Below are 18,820 nucleotides of genomic sequence, written 5' to 3'. Positions count from 1 at the left end.
ACATCAGCATGACAGACATCCACGTGTCGTGGCTCGGAGTTCAAAACCAGAACAAGTCAACGTCTCCGGGACAGGATGGAGACCCACTTCAAGAATCTGGTGATGGGATCCCACAGAAACTTAATGCAGGGTTGAAGATGGAGAAAAGATAGTCAATATCTCAGGAATCCACCAGCGTCAAAATCCAAGGCCAAGAACTTGAGAAGGAGAAATAACTGGGAGGCCCGTCAGAAGTGACAGGCACTGTGGCAGTGGGGGCCAGGCAACATAGCCCACGGGTACATCATCTGACTCAGCATTCGTCCATCTTCCGTTCAAAAAAAAAAAAAAAAAGGATTTATATACAAACTGCACAGCATCTCCCAGTCCAAATGAGTAAACCACACAGAATGAGGCTGTGGCTTCCATGGAACTAACCACTTCAACAGTTCTCCAGAGATCCAAGTCTTGGTGGTCTCAAGAGAGGCAACGAGGGGCTGAGTCCACACTTAGCCACACGGTGGACTCAATTACCAAACTCGCCCACTTGATATCCATGGGACTTTGCCGTCAAAAGCAACGTGACTCTTGCCTTCCTGTGTCTGTATCACCTAGCGACTGAGAGCGATTCCTAGTTCCTTCTGAGCTTCCAGCAGCAAGGCTTAGGCAGCGCACCAAGGCTAAATCGTCATTCTCCACAGCTGGGAAGGAACAAGGGGCAGAGAATGTCTTCTGGGATGCTGTTCCCCTGCCCGGAGCACCGCTTCCTGAACTCCAAGGGCCAGAGGGCTGAGGGAAGTAGCAGTCTGGAGGGCTGCTGGACTGGCACTGAGTGGCAGATGCTGAGGAGGACAGGAAACGCTTCAGAGTCCCCGAGGCTCCACCTCGTTCAGATCAGTATCTCCACCATGTCAGACAAGTCCTGGACTCTGGGCGTAGTTACAGAGTCTGAGGAGAGAAAAAGAACACAAACTTATGCCAACGAATCTAACCAGAATGCTTTTAAAAAACATCCGGGGGCATGTTTTCCATTTAGGTCCTTGAAACTTATCACCTCTCAGTTGTCCTAGGTCCCCAAGCCTTGGACAAACAAGCACTTCACCCAGTTCCCCTACAGCCTAGACCACCAACCTCTAACGTGTAGGACTCATTTGCTTATAATTTCCAACCAGTTGGCGGGCTCAGGAGAAGGGGAGGGAGGTGGAGAGACCCAGCGGAGAGGCTGGAGAATTCCTTTCATGCCTGTGGTTTGCTGAGCTCACGAGGCACAGGAAAATATGCAAAGGCTAATGTGAAAAGGGGAAGAAAATTCTCAAATTTCTCCTTCCCAGACTCTTTTTATTTAAAAAAAAAAGAAAAGAAACCAAAGTCTTCTAACTTAAGAGCACCATCAGGGTAAGCAGCCAAGTTTCATTATCAGTGCTATTTAGACTGGCAATTAAATATGTTAAGTAAAGCTTCCCATCTGGTAGCGTGATTTCTGAACTTCAGATCCACCTTTTATCCGGGGCTCTATGATTCCTCTGCTTGTGTGTCCAACTGGCCTGTGTATGTGTATTGTTGTGTTGTGGGGGGGTTTAAAATTTTTTATTATTAATTTCAACGAAAATGTACAGAGATTTTGGATTTCCATTCATTCATTGTTGCACTTTTCTCCCCTCCCAATCCTTCCCCTTAGTACATGCCCCTCTTGGAAAAGTAAAAGAAAAATTTTTTCATTGTTTTACAATCCCTCCCCTCAGCCCCACTCCACTATGCAGCCTTCACTCTGGACTCCCGTCATGAAAAAATAAATAATCACATAACCCTTTTAAACAGTTTTCTCCCTCATCTGTTTCAATGCACTATTTGTCCTTTTGTGACTGAGATATTTCACTCAGCATAATATCCTCCAGGATCACCCATTTTGAGTAATATTGCATGAGTTCCTTATTTTTCAAGGCAGTGTAGTATTCCATTGTGTGACTATACCACAGCTTCTCTAGCCATTCGCTTGTTGATGGGCACTTAGGTTGTTTCCAACTCCTTGCTATTGTGAACAAAACTGCAATAAACATGGGTGTGCATATATCTGCTTGGGTGGTGGTTATGGTCTCTTTGGGGTATATTCCCAGTAGTGAAATTGCTGGGTCAAATGGTATCTCTATTTGCAACTTTTTGAGAGAGCACCACACCACCTTCCACAGTGGTTGCACTGTCTATTGCTGTTGTTATGTGGCATCGAGTTGGAACCAACCTATAGCTGACCCTCCAGTGGGTTTTCTCAGAGGCGGTAAATCACACTGGAGGAGATCACCTGTCTCTAAAGGAGCAGCTGGTGGATTCACACCGCGTGCCTTCGGGGGGACACTCTGCTCCTTCCCACTAGGCAACCAGGACTCCCTGTGTCTGTGTACGGAGGTGGACAGGTCCTTTACACATCCCTCGGTTATACAGAGCTCTCTACAGTGTGTGAGGATGTGAGGAGAGGCTTCTGGGAAGAAAGGACCTTGGTGTCTCAGTTAGTGAACCCACCGTCTCTCAGCCCTGCTCTGCATAGAATCTAGGGTTGGTCACTCACCCAGTGAGGGTGTCCTCTGGCCGCTGCTGCACCCCGACAAGCTGTCGGGCTCCTGAGCCAGGCAGGCAGAGGTGTTGTCCGATGGGCTGTCGGTCTGTGTGCTCCCGTCCTTGCTTCCATGTTTGGCATGGGCAGGGAGCGTGGCTGTGGCCACTGGCCCCTCGGCAGGCGTCCTGTCTGCTGGAAATGCAAGCTCATGGTTACTGATCTCACAAAGTTGATTCTGATGAAAAACCAGCCCACAGGAAGAACTTGGGAAGCTCCTGGGTGGTAAAAGTTATGAGGATGGGACCTCACAGTGGCCTGGAAGCGTCACTGAAGACTGAGTATAAGGGGTTTGCCTGTAAGAGGGATCGGGAAGCCCTGTTCTGTCCGGTGAGTCTCAGCTTTGGGAAGAAAGGCTCAGCTACTTGGGGTCAGGCCTGGAAGGAACAGTCCCCCTCTGATGCGGTGCCCATCAGCCCCCTCTTACAGGCAGCCGAGCGGGCATCTGCCTGCCGCTCACTCGAGGATACCCCTTGCCAGTTCTGGGTTCCCACCGCAGCCGCGAAGATGGATGGTACAGACTTAGCAGGCCGCAGGGAGCCCTGGGGGGCCTTGCCGGGGTCCTTCCTGGAGCGTTGCTGGAGAACCTTGATCACAGCATCCTTCTCCAGGATCTGGGCATGAAGCACCTTTAACCTGGAGGGTGAAACATCATCTTTAGACACCAGCAGCCACGTGAAGCACCGGCAACATCCACTTTCCTCAAAGAGAGGTACAGGGACTGCCCCACCCCCCAACATCCAGGCTGGACTCTCTTGCTCCTGCATCAAGGCGGGGGGAGGCCTTCAGAAATGTCATCCCAACTCTGGCCGCTGCTTGCTCCTAGAGCTCAGGCTCTAGAGAACACTGTCCACGGGACACTGGGACCAGCAAAGGCAAGGGGTGGGCTCTTAACTCATGTGACAACAACACGGGCAGAACCCTGGTCCTGGAGGGCAATGCCCCAAGAAGCCTGATTATCCAGAAGGCTCAGGATGTGGCCTCTGGAATCAGGAAGATTCCAGACTGAGACCTCTCCCCCCCCCCCAGAAAATACTACCATCAAGCCAGTTGTTTAACCCACTTTTTCTCTCACACACCACACAGTGGAGACTTAACTGCAAAGTCTTACTAATTTACAAACATAGGGAAGAGGCTGGGAGCTAGGGGCTGAGTCTCAAATACCAACATCTTCACAGCCAGTTTCCTGGGCCAACCAGGAGCTCAGTTGTTAGAGGAGAGAGCTGGGATATACTGGAGTGAAAAACACCGGTCTGCTCAGAGGCAAGAGGGAATGCTGAACGGTTAGGGCAAGGAATCTGTTCATCAGGGTTCGAGCACCGGAACAGGACTGTCACGCTCTCCTCCCCACCTCGGGAGCCCCAGCCTGGCTTGCAATCTCTAACCTGCTCTCCATCTCCTGTTGTCGGTGGCCTCCCGCAAGCAGGCCCTCATTGAAGCTGCTGCTGGGTGAGGGCTGTGGGGAGTGTCGGATGAGGGTGGTGTCGCGCTGGGCAGCAGCCGTGGCGGCTGCGTCCATGGCAAACTGCCTCATGGCCCGTTCCTCCAGGAACTTCTGTTCCCACTTGGTCATGTCGGCCTCCAGGGCCAGGATCTGCTCCTCCTTCTCCCTCAGCTGCTCCGACAGTCTCAGTGCACTGAGCTCTGGGGACCCGCCGCTGCCACCACTGAGGGTGCCCGCCTGTCTCTGCAGAAAAAGAAGCACAGTAGTCAAGGATAGAGGCTGAGCCCCTGGTCCTCATCCACATTCAAGGACTCTAACTTACACACAGCCCCATTCACACACACCTCTTGTCCCCTCTCTCGGCCTGTCTGCACCCAGAGATAAAGGGGATGTTAGGGAGTTCCTACACCTTATCCTGAATCCTGTAGCCAAGAGTATAGGAGCAATCATGTTGGCTTGTACAGTTAAGAAAATAAAAATGCCAAGTCCAATCACTGTCATGAAGTCAGTGTCAACTTCCATTTGTTAGAGAGAAGAACTGTTTCATGGGGTTTGTTTGGCTATAATCCTTACAGAATCAGCTGGCCAGGCCATCCTCCTGTCATATCACTGAGTGGGTTTGAACCTCTAACGTCTAGGGTGGGAGTTAAGCACAAACCATTTGCACCACCTAAGGGCCTTTGCGTAGGTGACCTTATAGTTATCCTCTAAGCTAGGAACACCCCAGGCAAGTCAGGAGACTGATCGATCATCCTATCTGTGTAGGAAGGGAATCAAAAGAAATCTATCCGCTCTGCAAACAGCAAAAAAGCTGTTTACACAGAAGTCCCGAATGAGGATAGAGCCTCAGGGCTGACCATCTTCTCACTTGCTTTTGGGGTGGCATGTAAAAGCTGCCAAGCCTTACAGATCAAGATTTTATTGCTTTTCAACCTAGCATCAGGTTTCTGACTCTGTGTGTTATTTTTTCTCTAGATACCAGGAATCCACTTCTCTGCTTCTTCTGCCTGTGGGCAGAAGCTCCAGTGTTGAGTTCCCTGAAGAACTATACAAGCCAAATGGCAAAGTCTCTACTAGGAATTCCTCCTTATTACAGCAGCGAGTAGCGCTTCCTTTCCCGGGGGAGACTGGGGTTCGATTCCAGGAAGGGGAGGCACACGTCCTTCAAGAAGCTCTGCGGGCTTAGTGGCAAGGAACTGTACTGCCAGGGACTTTTCTGAAGGTTAAGGTGATTATTCTGTGCTCTCAAGTTGAGTACATTCAACAGATCTGAACCCCATCCTATCCTGCACCATCCTCACTATCTAGGATTCTAGTGTCATTAACGAAGGCCCCACAGGGAGCTCTGGTGGCCTAGTGGCAAGCAGCTGCACTGCAATCCCGAAAGTGTGCGGTTTGAATCCACCAGATGCTCCGCTGGAGAAGGAGGGGTAAACTCCTGTGCCAGTCGGATCCAATTCAACGGTACAACAAATTAAAAAGGAAAATTAATTTTTTTTTAAAAAAAAAGGTACCTAAGTGGTTCAGACAGTTTGTGCTAGACCGTTTACTAACTTAAAGGGCGCTCTGGTGGCTTAGTGGTAAGGAATTGTCCTGCCATGGCAAAGGTTTGCAGTTGGAATCTAACAACTGCTCCACAAGAAAAGATGGGCAATTTGCTCCAGCGCGATTCACTGACTCTGAAAACCCCCTGGGGGGTCAACTAAGATGTATTCTGGCTGGACAATCTATAACAAACTGCTGAGAATGGAGAGCGAGAGGAGCCATGCGTCAAGTGCGCAGGGCGGCCAAGTGCGGGAGGAACCTCCCACGTCCCTGCTCACCTGCTGCGCACGCAGGGCCTTGAGTTCCTGCTCCAGGCGCGTGCGCAGGCGCAGCTCCAGCTGCTCGCGCTTCTCGCAGGCGGCCTGCAGCTGCCCCAGCGCCTGCTGCAGCCTCTCCACCTTCTCCACGTACGCCTGCTTCTTGCGCAGCTCCTCCTCGGCGCGCGCCGCCCGGCCCTGGGCGTTACTCAGCGCCTGCTCCAGCAGCTCGGCGCGCCGCCGCTGGTCCTCGATAGCCCCGCGCAGCAGCGCTATCTCCCGCTCCAGCTTCTCCTGCTCCTGCTGCTGCTCATAGCCTGCGGGGAGAAGGCGCAGCTCTGTCATCCTCCAGGCACTGAGAGTGACAGCGACCACGCGGGCTGGCCCCACTGAGTGCCTGCATGTGTGGACTGCGCAGCTGCACGAGTGCCTCTCACCTTCTCAACAACCTCAGGGACTCGATGCCATGAACTACCCCATTTTACAGATGAGCAAGCTGAGGCTGGCATGAAATCACACGTTAATTCAGTCTGTCTCCACAGTCCGTGCTATACTAATGGGGCTTCATTGGCTCTCTTCTGGGGCACAGACCTGGCACCGACTTCTGCCAAGCTACACCATTACTGAAATTATTATTTTTTTTTTTTAAGAATTGAAAATTCCAGATCCTTTAATTGCACTCATGCAGGACCTATACACAAATAAAGAAGCAATGCTTGAATAAAATTAGGGATAGTGCATGATTTGAAGTCAGAAAGTTGTTGTTGAAATACATTCTTAATCTACTTTAAGACCCTGATGGCAATAGACTGTCCAGGAAGGCACTGTGCTGCCCAGGGAGGGATGGAAAAGTGGAGCCCAAGATCAGAGGTAACAGAGTTCGAACGAGAGGAAATGAAGAGAAAGAAAATGGCCATTTTGTTGAGCTACAAGCCAAACATATCTTGATTCTATTAAATCCTCCCAACAATAGTCTTTCAAAGGACTCGTGGCCCCCCACCTTAAAGAGACAGAACCAGGTGCAACCACTGTGGAAGGCTGTATGGCGCTTTCTTAAAAAGTTGCAAATAGAGATATCATTTGAACCAGCAATTCCACTACTGGGAATATATTCCAAAGAGACCATAACTGCCATCCAAGCAGATATATGCACGCCCATGTTTATCGCGGCTTTGTTCACAATAGCAAGGAGTTGGAAACAACCTAAGTGCCCATCAACAAACGAATGGATAGAGAAGCTGTGGTATATTTGCACAACGATGCAGAACCAAGATGTTAGGGGTGATGCCAAGGTGGGTTCCCACACCCAAAAAATCTCCTAGAGTGCACCCCAAAGCTCATTCTGCAGGTCCCAGCCTGCTCTATTAAGTACTCCAGTTTTGTCCACGGCCCAGGGGACAGCTAGGCAGATGCTGATAAAAGAAATAAAAACCTGCCAGTCGAAAGGAAACAGCCGTGTCATCAGAGGCACGCAGACTGTACCAGGTGGCACCAAATGACCCACCATATAGGAGGATGTCCAGTGGTATAGTTAGCGTGTTGCATTGCTAATAGGACAATCTCTAAGATTTTTGTGCAGTGTTTCCACAGAAATGTATTGTTTTTTGTAAAGTCAGTCATGTAGTTTTAACAAGAGTATGTACACACACACACACACATATATATTTTGTAAGCCCATCTTACGTATATCAAAATACTTTCAAGATGAAAACTCTATGCTAGTTTATACTTTGAACCTTTAACGCACTTGGCTTGGAAGGAGAAAAGTGGGCAGTCTCCTCTCATAAAGATTATGGCTTGAGAAATGCATTGGAAGGTCACCAAGGGTTGTAACTAGTTCAATAGCGGTGATTCCTTGGGTAATGCGCTCTGCTCAGAACTGTCATTATTCCCCAATGACACTTCAAATCACATGTGTGTCTGTGTGTGTAAGTCCTATTTTTGTTGGTGATTTTGTCGGTCTCTGTTATTTCAGCTATATTACGGTGATTAATCACTTGTGAATAAGAACTTTTGAGAATGCAGTTGTTGTGGGTCAGAGTCACCTACAACTCATAGCAACCCTATGTACATGAGCTCTGAACCCTGCTCTATCCTGAGCCAATCTCATCTCCGACAGACCTAATCCCATTTCTCCAGTCACTGAGTCACTCCATCTCATCCTAGGTCTTCCTTACTTATGCTGTCCCTCCACCCTTCTAAGCATGATGTCCCTCTCCAAGGCCTTGAGAATGCCAAAAAAGATGAGTAATTGACTACTAACAGTGTCGTAACTACTAACGTTCAATGTCCAAAGATTTTGAGAATGAAGTAGTAAAGCAGAAAATGTCAAAATAAGGGGTCCAACTGATTACTAACAATGTTCAAAGTTCAACATTGGAAGATTTTACAAAACACTTTTTTTTAGTAGTCTCATAATCTAAATTGTTGGTATTCATATAATCCAAGACACATTACATTTACGCAATTTACAACTACACTTCTCACATTCTTTTTATTTTTTAAATTTTTATTATATTATTTTTACATGTACCGTCAAATCAGATCTGACTGGTACAGGAGGAGACTGCCCCCTCCTTCTCCAGCAGAGCATCTGGTGGATTTGAACCGCGTACTTCTGGGATTGCAGAGCAGCGTCTTGCCATTAGGCCACCAGAGCTCCCTACATCTCACATTCATAACGATTCTACAAAGGAGCTCTGTGGGCTAAGTGGTAAGGAACTGCACTGTCAACCTGAAGGCACATGGTTCAAATCTACCACCTGCTTTGCAGGAGAAAGATAGTTAATCTCCCACGCAATTTATTGCCTCTAAAATCCCTCTTGGAGGGTCAGCTATGTATCAGTTCTAGCTGGACAACACATAGATAACAACAACAACAACAACAACAACAACTCTATATGGTATGGTGCAGCAGGACGGGTCTGGAGCTGGGGTTGACAACATGAATTATCACACCTATCCTAGGTTCTGGAATAGAAGGCTTGGGGCTCTGGGATGCAAAAGGGAGAACTCACTCAGGGCCCAGGGACAGGAGAACTCAGGCATCCTAGGTCACTGTGGATTAGGTTGGCTTCATTCCTTGGCATGGAGGAGAAAGGTGCAATGCCCGATAATATTTCCCCCCCAATAATACTGAAATGGAACTGGACTCAGAGATAATGACCATGACTCTTGTATTGGTTCACAGACCCCAACCGTTTACGGAGTAAACGCTCCTTGGGCTGACAAACGAACAAGTCTTGGAGAAATGTGCAGCCAGGGTGCTCTTTAGAGGCAAGGATGGTGAGACTTCATCGCAAAAACTTCGGACACGCTATCAAGGAGGAGTTAGTCCTTGGAAAAAGACAGCAAGCCGGGAAAGGTTAAGGGTCAGAGCAAGAAAGGAAGCCGCTTGACAAGATGGACTGACACGAAGACTGTTAGAATGAGCTCAAGAGAGGTGATGGTGTAGGAAAAGAAGGTTCAGATGTGTTATTCAAGGGGTTGCTATGACCTAGTTGACCTGATGACACCTAACAACAGTTTACAAGGTCTGTTCACAGCCTGTGTTTCAATCCCGTTTAAGGCAGGCAGATAGAACAGGAGTAATGGCTGTCCCCTGTCACAGCTGGAGGCCCTCAGGCTCAGGGAGAAGAAATGTGCCCACCAGACAGAGGTAGAGGAGAATGAGAAAAAGCATTCAGGGCAGGTCCCCGGAGAGGGCAGAGCGTCCCAGAAGGGCCCAGAGGGGAAGTGCTGGGGTCTGCATAGCTTCCCAAGAAGGTTTTTGGGACAATGGTCACACTGGTGCTGGTACCAACCCTCAATGACCCGCGGTGGGGTGGGGGGAAATAAGAGAATCAATGGAGTCCTCTCTAGATTTCTCTGGCAGCTTCTCAGGACACAGAGAGGCCGCTGTGTTTCCTCAGTCCATGGTGGGCCCCAGCATCCAGCATTCAGCAGCTTCCTGCTTCCTTTAGAGGGTCCTTGGAGGCCTTGGCTGGGGCTGGGACGTTCTGGGTCATCCCCAGCCACCAGGATCCTATTAAGAGCATAGACCTGTGCATCTTAGAAGGAAAGCCTTTCAGCAAGAAACAAAAAACTTTAATGTCCTCCCACGGCTGGAGTGGGAGAGGAAGTGGAGAGGCTAGGAAAATGGGGCGAAGGTGGACAGAGAGGTGGATGGACGTGGGGCCACGCTGGCTGGCTTTCAGGACCTTTTGCCTTTAGAAAGCAAGCCCCCCCCCCTCCACCGTGCTGTCCCTTTGTACTGGTTTTCTGTCCTCCCAAAGCCAGAGGCCGAAGGGCACCAGGCAGCTGCAGAGGGAGGAGGGCAGGGAAAGGAACAGCCAGGGCTCTGGAATGCCAAGCATCCAGGTCACCCGCGGCTGCGAGATTAATGGCTCCAGCCAGGAGCCAAGAACAGCCTGGTGCTCTCCCCAGGGGAACGGAAACGCCTCCAGGCCTCCCCCTCTCCACTGGGCAGCCTCCCAGAAACGAGCCCCAAGCTTCCCTTTCCTCCCAGAACCAGGCCCCACAAGTCCGTCCTGCCAGGAGCACACTTTCCTGAAGACCCTCAGGCCAGTGAAGTTCCTGGTGGGCGCCTGGGTCCCCCACACTGTTTCTGAGGCTGAAATGGGGGGATTACAATCTCCAGCCTGTCAGTCTGGAGGCCAGCGCTGCTGTTCTCATTCTGGACACCCCAACACAATCCAGAGGCCCCCGACGGCAGGCTTTGTTCACCCCCGCTTTCCTCAAAGCCACCTGGCCCAAGCCAACTAGTCTGTGTTGCTGTTGTTGTGTACAGTTGAGTCAGAACCAACTCACAGCTGACCCCACAGAGGGTTTTCAGAGGCTGTAAATCGCACAGGGTTGTGCTAAGAACCGGTCCTGTGTTTCTTCGGATTCTCCTGCTCCCCGCGGCTCCCCTCAGCCTGGTTCTAAGCAAGCCTTTCAGTTCCCCCTTCGCCTCTTCTAGTCTCTTCTCCGTTCTGACCATGCCTTACCAGGGCCTCCCTCTCGAGCCTGGGAGCAGCCCAACCAATGGCACCCTGGAACTTGTGTTTGAAGAGCCCCACCCCTTTCTCAAACTTGTCCCTTCTCCCTTGACCTCTGTTACGGGAGCTTTCTGGACCTGCTCCCACCCTTGGCTCCCTACATGCTAGGAGCTCACAGCACAATTCTGCTAAAGGAACAGATGTCTGGTGTCTAAATTCATCCACCTCTCCAACTAGCCCTTCAGGGAGACACCATAGGAGCCACTTCCTCAGGTAGTTTCTTGATGAAGCCCTGGAAATATCAATGGGACTCTAACAAGATCAAGAGAGATGCTAGAAAAGGCTATTCCTTGGAGAGGGACATGATGCTGGGAAGGGTGGAGGGTACGGTGAAAGAGAAGAAGAGCGTCAACCAGGCGGACTGACCCAATGCTGCAATGGGCTCTAGCGCGTCAGGAAGTGTAAGATCACAGGACAGGACAGGGTTTCAGATCTGTTGTTCATAGGATCGCTCTGGGTTGTACTTGACTCAAGGCACCGCACAATATGGGTGTCCAACAACACCGGCCTTACTTCTTGGTTACTTTGTTACGGCCCCAGTCCCCTTACTCTCTAGCTTCTCACACTGCCGCTGGGGGACCCCCATCTTTCTGTTACCTGGGATACTTCAGACTCATCTTCCTGTCACCCCACCAACCTCCAAGCATAACCCTGACCTTGCCGACGGAACCTCTGCTTCTCAGTTACACTGAGATTCCAACCAGTCACAAGGATGTTCCACACAGTTCATCCCATCAACTGACCCCCAATCAACAGAGTCACAAACCTTACTGCTCTCAGCCCAGTCCAATGTCGCGTTCATTATCTTGTGCACAGCTTTGCGAGGAGAAGGGACTTGGCTGTGGTGTCCCCACCCACACACCTACAAACTCCTGCCCGCATCTTGCACTTACTCTGAGCCAGCAGCTTGGCCACCATATCCTGACTGCCCGAGTGGGCCTCCTGTGTCTTGCTCGCCAGCCGGCGGTTTGCAGATTCCAATCGCTCTGTTTTCAAGGAAGGGAAGATGTTTTAGCATAAGGGATGCTACCTGCCTGCCTGTTCTCAGGGGTCGTTGTGAGGCTCCAAGGCAGAACTGGACTGAGAGGGCAGCACTGGGATTCAGCTAAGGGCCAGTGAGGAGGGTAAGTCCTGACCATCCAGGGGTCCAGAACACAAGGAATCTCAGACTGATTCCCTTTGAGTCAATTTGCACTTATTTTTGCAGAGGTCAGAGATTCTGAACAAGGATTTGAACCCTGAGCCTTCAGATTAAAAGTCTGGTGCTCTACCGAGTGAGCTATCCAGGCCCCAGGTGAGAGCAGAGATTCTGAATCTTCTCTGGGCGCAGAGCGCCAGAGCGCCCTGCAGACACTCGTGCTGCCCTTGGATTTGTGCTCTCACCTCTAAGATCCCGGTTGAAGTCCTGCAGCCGCCTCATCTCACTGTCCATCTTGTTCCGCATGGTCTTCTCCAGAGCCTCGCGCTTGGCAGACGCTCTCGTCAGGCTGTTGTGGGCCTCAGAAAGCCTCTGGATTTCATTTTCCAGCTACAAGAAGCAGACAGCAGAGTTGAAGGAGAGCTTCCCCCAGGGCAGATGTAGCAACCAAGGCCTTCCCTACAGTCCCAGGCTGATCTGCTATTCTCCATCAGAAACAGGGAGAGACGGGAGTGCAAAAAGCTGGAGCAAAAATTCTGGTGTTTATAGGTGGTTGGCCAGACATTTATAACTCCCTGAATCAAACCAGACCAGCAGGAAAGGATCCCATCGAATGCTCTAGGTACCAAATGCTGAATGCAAGGCCTGAAAGAAGCATTTTACTACTTTTCTCAAGCTTTTGCTAAGAAATCAGATTACCACTGGTTCAAGAATGGGCACAAAGACTCTGGCCTTCTCTGGAAGGTCTGATCCACTTCGGATACTAAGCACTCCAGAGGCATTACGCACCGGGGGGCTAACACGAAAGCTCAACGGTTCAAATCTGCTCCGCGGGAGAAAGACGGGTTGTCTCCCTCATTGGATAGAGCTGCCGAGGCAATGGTATTCACTTCGAAGCCCCAAGCTGCTCCTTGGGAAAATGATGGGTAATCTCCTGCCGTGTGACTTATGTTGTTGTTGTTATGTACCGTCGAGTCGTTTTCGACTCATAGCGACCCTATGCACAACAGCCCTAAACCCTGCTCTGTCCTGCGCCAACCGCATTGTCTCTGACACTCCCACCCCGATTACCCCAGTCACCGAATCAAACCATCTCATAGAGGGTCTTCCCCTCCTGCGCTGTCCCTCCACCCTCCCAGGCATGATGTCCCTCTCCAAGGACCCGTCCCTCCTGGCAACATGTCCAAAGTATGTCAGACGAAGCCCCAGAATCCTTGCCTCCAAGGAGTAGCTTGGTTTAATCCTCTCCAAGATAGCCTCTGAAAACCTACTGAAGGGTCAGGATATGGGGTTGGTTCCAACTTGGTGACACCCAAAAACAAAGTCCCCGCTGGAGGGGTGGTTTGTGTCAGAACTGATGCGGCGCAGGTAGGACTGGTTCTCAGGAAGCCAGAAGTTTTCTGCTCAAGTTAAACTTTAACACAGAGCTGGTAAATCTTCAGTAAAGGAGTCACCAGGCCCAGCCAGCTTCCTCCACCCTTTGCCATTGCCCCTCCCACTTGGCTGCCAGCAGGCCCCACACGTGCTGTGAGCTGGCTCTGCAATTCCAACAAGTCACTTCCCCCCTCCCCTCCAAGAGAAGGGGCTTCCTCTGTGACCAGGGCTGTGCTGGAACAGACTAGCTGTTGTGTGGCAGACACAAAGGGCTCTCTGTGGGAGGTGTCCACGGGAGGCGGTGTGTGCAGGGCTAGGATACAAGCGTGCAGGAAGCTGGTGAATGGGTGCTTTCTAACTACCACCGCTGACCAGCCCCTGCTCATGGTCCTGGCCTCGCGGTTACTCCTCAGCTGTCTGGAGCCAATGAGGGAGGGGACACGGGCAGAGGATGGGGGGACAGGAGGTGCAAACGTCCAGCCAGACACTAGTTTGCAGGCTCTGCTATCCACCTTCGGGCTGTCCACTCCCCAGGCAGCTCCTCTGTGGACTGTCCACTCCCAGGTAGCCCCTCTTTGGATTGTCTACTCCCCAGGCAGCCCCTCTTCGGGCTGTCCACTCCCCAGGCCGCCCCTCTTTGGACTGTCCACTCCCCAGGTGATCCCTCTTCAGGCTGTCCACTCCCCAGGTGACCCCTCTGCGGACTGTCCACTCCCCAGGTGGCCCCTCTGCAGACTGTCCACTCCCCAGGTGGCCCCTCTGCAGACTGTCCACTCCCCAGGTGGCCCCTCTGCAGACTGTCCACTCCCCAGGTGACCCCTCTTCAGCTGTCACTCCCCAGGTAAACCCTCTTCATGCTGTCCACTCCCCAAGTAGCCCCTCTTTGGACTGTCTACTCCCCAGGTAAACCCTCTTTGTGCTGTCCACTCCACAGGTGGCCCCTCTTTGGCTGTCACTCCCCAGGTGACCCCTCTTCGGGTTGTCCACTCCCCAGGCAGCCCCTCTGTGGCCTTAGCGGCAGGCTCACCTTCTCAATGCGGCCGGCTTTCTCCACCGAGCTCCCCAGCTCCCTTTGCAGCCTCTCGTTGTCTCTCTGGAGCCTGGCATTCTCCCTCATCACGGCTTCCACCTGGGCCGAGGACATGTGACCACTCGCTGGCCCTTCCACTGCAGGTGGACTGTGGGAGCTCAGGGGTCCGTGGCCAAGGGTGGCCGGGTGTTGGGGGTGCTCTTGGGACTGTTGCACATACTGGTACTGCTGATGCTGGAGGAAGACAGGGGGCACCTGAGCCTGCAGGATCCTGGAGAACAGAAGAGACTTGGGCTCAGGGGCTGTACGGATGCCGGCAGCTTCTACTCCAAACTGACCCCCACGTCAGCAGGCTGGGGGACAGGGTTCCTCACAGTGCTCGGGAGAGTGGGAAGGGTTTTCCAAATGGGATCTCCGCAAGATCAGCAAGGACCAGAGGAGTAAGAAGGATGGAGGGAAGAAATGTCATGACGCCTGGGGACCCGCCTGAGTCGTTGCGACCTTCCGAAGCAACCAGTGCTGCGAAAAAGCACCCTTAAAAAAAATCACTCGCAGGGAGCTCTGGTGGCCTAGTGGCAAGACGCTGCACTGCAATACCAGAGGTACGCGGTTCAGATCCACCAGATGCTCTGCTGGAGAAGGAGGAGGCAATGTCCTCCTGTACCAGTCAGATCTGATTTGACGGTACATGTAAAAATGATGCAATAAAAAAAAAAAAACTCGCACAGTGAACAGGAGGGGCCTGGTGGCTTGGTGTTAAGAAACTGCACTGCCAACCCAATGGTACGTGGTTCAAGTCCACCAACTGCTCTGCGGGAGAAAGATGGACAATCTCCTCCTACAAGATTTACAGCCTCTGAAACACCCCAGCCCTGAAGGGTTAGCTTTGGGTCCTGATTCGATTGTACTCAACAGCAGGACTGAAGAGCATGTTCTTTTGGGGTTTGGGGGGTGCCATGCCAGTCATTTCTGAGCCCACAGTCTTTCCAGGGTCCTGTGTCTGCTCAAAGCCACCAGTTCCAGTCCTTACACTGGTCCATGGAGCTGATGAGGTAGGTATTCTGAGTCCTGACGCCCCTTCAGATACAGTGGTCAGAGGGCTCTGGATAAGGTGAGCCAGATGTTGGGAGTATGACTGAGATCTACCGTCTAAGAAATATGAAGTCAAACGCTGGCTCAAGTCATTTGGCCCTGGACAGGTGACCCATTATCATCTGACCTTGGCCCCCTGAAGGTGGCTCAAAAATCCTCTGCAAATCAAGGATGTTTTTCGTCTATGTGGTACCTGTAAGGGTGGCGGACTGGAAGATTACTGGGCAGAGACCAGGCTCTCCAATCATGGTCGGCCCACCTTCCACCTCTCCTAGTGAGAATCTCAGTTTGCTCTCCATATGTGACGCAAATGCAGGATTGCTCTGGATACTTGAGTCCAAGGGACAAGGTGGCTTTGAGAACTGGTATACCATCGTCCTTAAGGCCTAGTGTCAGAGAAGAAGTCCTTGCAAAGGACAAGTATGGAATGTCAGTAGGTCTTCTAGTGTCTCCCAGTGTAAAATAATAAACTGCCTCAGCTTCATGAAGAACTTCCAAGGCCCAGAGCCACCACGAAGATTTCTGACAACTTCTCAGTCCATCCTCTTCAGCCATCATGGTTAACCTTCTCCTCCCATCCCTGCAGTCCATGGCTTCCCTCCAGAGCCCTTGCACGAAGCAAGAAAAGGTCCTGCCTTTAGCTGTCAACAAACAACCGTCATCTGACCAGCCCAAAGCAGAGGATAAGCCAACACACTCCCCTTACTACCTAAAGGCTCTGATGAGAACTGGACAGAGGTGCTCCTGGAATGTCCACACTCTCCCTTCAAACTACATGTCTTTCTGGGGCTGTCTCAAAGACTTGTTGCTCCTTGCCTGGGACCAGGCAGACACAGCTGGCATTCTTTGGGGATGATTTAACTCAAGAAAGAATAGTAGGGTTCCGCCCCCTTTTCACTCGCTTTCCCTTCTTGTTCTCTTCCCCCCACCTTTTTTTTTTGTTTTGTTTTCCTGAAAACTGTCCACTTCCTTTCCACGATATTATCTTTTCCTGACAGGGAGTAAGGTTGGTCCGAAAGAAGAAAGCACAGCTCAGCTTCCGAAAGCCTTCCCGATAGTCTTGAGAAGGGAGATAAGGGTGGAGGCTGGAGGAAAGCAGTGAGGCGGGAGCCCATGGTTCCTCCATTCCAGAACCATTGCATCACTCGCATCTGGAGCAGGAAAAGGCCTCGACGTGGGAAAGTGGATGACTGCACGCCGACTCAGCAGACCTGGACACACTGTGATCTCGGGCTGCTGTCGGAGGAGGAGGGTCTGGAGTTTCCTGGATCTCTGTGGATCCAGCCTGGATGGACCCTGTGTCAGCTCCTTCTGATACGGCAACTCAGTGAGCCAGCCGGGAAAGCTGGCCGCCGCCACATTTCAGCATCCCCACCTCCTCTGAGATCTCGTTTCATTTGTGCCCTTCTCAGTCCTTTCTCTGCATGCAACGGGAATCACCTCTTCACAATGGGCGAGCAAGCCACCTTCTTCAGTGACTTCCCTCCACATCCAGAATCAAGCTCTTAGGCCCTTCCACAGTCCAGCAGCCTTCACAGAAGAAGGCAGGCTCACTCACACCCAGATGCCTCTCTCATACCAGCCTCCAGGCACATTGTTGTGTGTGCTGTCAAGTCAAAATCGACTCATAGCTGACCCTCCAGTGGGTTTTCAGAGGTTGTAAATCCGAAGGGGAGGAGACTGCCCATCTTTCTCCCGCAGAGCAGCTGGGGGATTCAAACTGCACACCTTTGGGTTGGCAGCCCAGCCACTAAGCCACCAGAGCTTCCACGTATGGGATATGGAAAAAGAATTAAAGGAAACGGTAGAGAATAAGGACAGTCCTTCCTGCCTTCGAGGAGGAATGCCTTGCAATAATCACAGAAAATAAGCTGCCTACCATTTTCTTCAAAACCTCAAGGGAGGCCCAATCACTTGCAAACAGTCTGTCAATGATTCTCCATCCTGTTCCTCTTCCAGATGTTCTCTCTGAAATCCAGCTTCCCAGCTCCCTGCCCTGCTATTACAGCTCATGTCCTTTGGGGAATCCTAATTACTTAAATGTTATGCATACCAAGCTAAGCAGACAATGATTATCTCTCCAAAGTAAAGCAAAGAATGCCATTAACGTGTTCATATGTGACCTTGGCTCGGTGGAAAAAGGTACAGGGTCTAGTGGGTCTGGCAGCCTACAGGCTGATTTGGGGGTGGTGGGAGGGAGGTTAGAGGGATCTCCCTAGCCCTGACACTCGGGCTGAAAGGGGGCAGGGCAGTTACCTGACTTCTGCTTGCTGGAAGTACGGGTTGCCATGGGTGCGAGGAGGTGGACCCCAGGAACATGCCCTTGGGGCCGGCGCAGCAGCAACCGTCTGGTGAGCTTGTACGGCGGTGGCGGCGTGTGGGTACTGAGGCGGGGGTCCTCGGGTCTCCGGCACTTCAGCAGGGGGGCCCCTGGGTGGGGCTCCCTGCTGGTTCCTGGTCAGCTGCGGGAAGCTGTGGGAGGAGCTCATGAGGCTGGGCGCCCGGGCACCATTGCGCTCCAGTGACAGCTGCAGGAGCCGCTCACTGAGGGAGCGCACGTGGCCATGGCGCAGCTCCTTCAGGGCCTCGTCCTGCCTCCTGGGGCCTCCCGGGGCCCCTCGTGGCTCCCGATGATGATGATCGCCGTGGGGCCGGGGCCCCACCTGCTGTGCTGCATAGTACTGCGAGTGGGCTTTGGCCTCCTCATAGGTGGGCAGCTCCTCGCCTTTATTGGTCTGCGCGCCCAGCCGGTAGAGGGTGTTCTCGGCCAGGTGGGCCTCGCCCCCCTGGTGCTCCTGGCCCTGGGGCTCTTGGCGAGTGGCCTGCTGCAGCCCTTGGCTCTCCTCGGGTGCGGGGAGCTCCAGCGAGGTCTGGGGGCCACCCGTGCCGCCGGCCCCACCCCGCAGGGCCTGCTGCTGAATGGCCAGCAGCGTGCGTGTCTCCGTCAGGTTGCCATAGCGCAGCTGCTCCTGGATCAGGCGGTGCAGGACGGTGCCCGACGAGTCTTCCAGAGTCCTCATGCTGCGTGGTTTATACACACCTGGCTAGACAACGGCCAGCAGCACCCGTGCCCACAGCACCTGGGGGGAAAGAAAGAACAATGAGTGGGGCTGTGTGCGGACCAGGAGGGCGGGCCATTCCAGAATAATAATAATAATAATAATAATAATAATAATAATAATAATAATAAAAGACAAGGTTTTGGGGGGTGTTATGGGAGAGGAGGGTATCATTCAAGCTTGGGTTCTAGGACTAATACTGCCATCAACCGATTAAAGCACGTTCTATAATTTCTCCATCTCAGAAATGGAAAAGAA

General features: G+C 51.9%; 1 protein-coding gene across 2 annotated transcripts; it reads right to left on the bottom strand.

Annotated features, from left to right (window-relative positions):
- Positions 1-868: 868 nt before the first annotated feature.
- AMOTL2 (angiomotin like 2) lies at positions 869-18,552 on the bottom strand. Of its 2 annotated transcripts, none has more exons than XM_006883375.1 (9): positions 17,760-18,552; positions 14,409-14,682; positions 12,253-12,397; positions 11,763-11,855; positions 5,852-6,147; positions 3,970-4,271; positions 3,012-3,220; positions 2,540-2,719; positions 869-927 (listed from the first exon to the last, which is right to left on the bottom strand). In XM_006883375.1, exons 1-9 carry the CDS (start codon positions 18,521-18,523, stop codon positions 869-871), a joined length of 2,322 nt encoding a protein of 773 aa, XP_006883437.1. In that variant the 5' UTR covers positions 18,524-18,552. The 2 variants fall into 2 exon arrangements, with proteins under 2 accessions (XP_006883437.1, XP_006883438.1); XM_006883376.1 differs by having other exon boundaries at positions 3,970-4,265.
- Positions 18,553-18,820: the final 268 nt, after the last annotated feature.

The sequence above is a fragment of the Elephantulus edwardii genome, unplaced genomic scaffold (genome assembly GCF_000299155.1).
Source record: "Elephantulus edwardii isolate Elephantulus edwardi_28Jun2011 unplaced genomic scaffold, EleEdw1.0 scaffold00027, whole genome shotgun sequence".
Classification (NCBI taxonomy): Eukaryota; Metazoa; Chordata; class Mammalia; order Macroscelidea; family Macroscelididae; genus Elephantulus; species Elephantulus edwardii.
This window is presented reverse-complemented; position numbering and strand designations above follow the sequence as displayed.

Bases quoted from the DNA above. Each gene is read 5' to 3' on its own strand.
- AMOTL2 (XM_006883375.1), bottom strand. From the start codon at position 18,523: ATGAGGACTCTGGAAGACTCGTCGGGCACCGTCCTGCACCGCCTGATC. The intron at 11,856-12,252 runs GTGAGAGCACAA...CCTTGAAAACAG, and splicing joins CTTCAACCGGGATCTTAGAG to AGCGATTGGAATCTGCAAAC. The intron at 6,148-11,762 runs GTAAGTGCAAGA...TTCTCCCCGCAG, and splicing joins GGCCAAGCTGCTGGCTCAGA to GCTATGAGCAGCAGCAGGAG.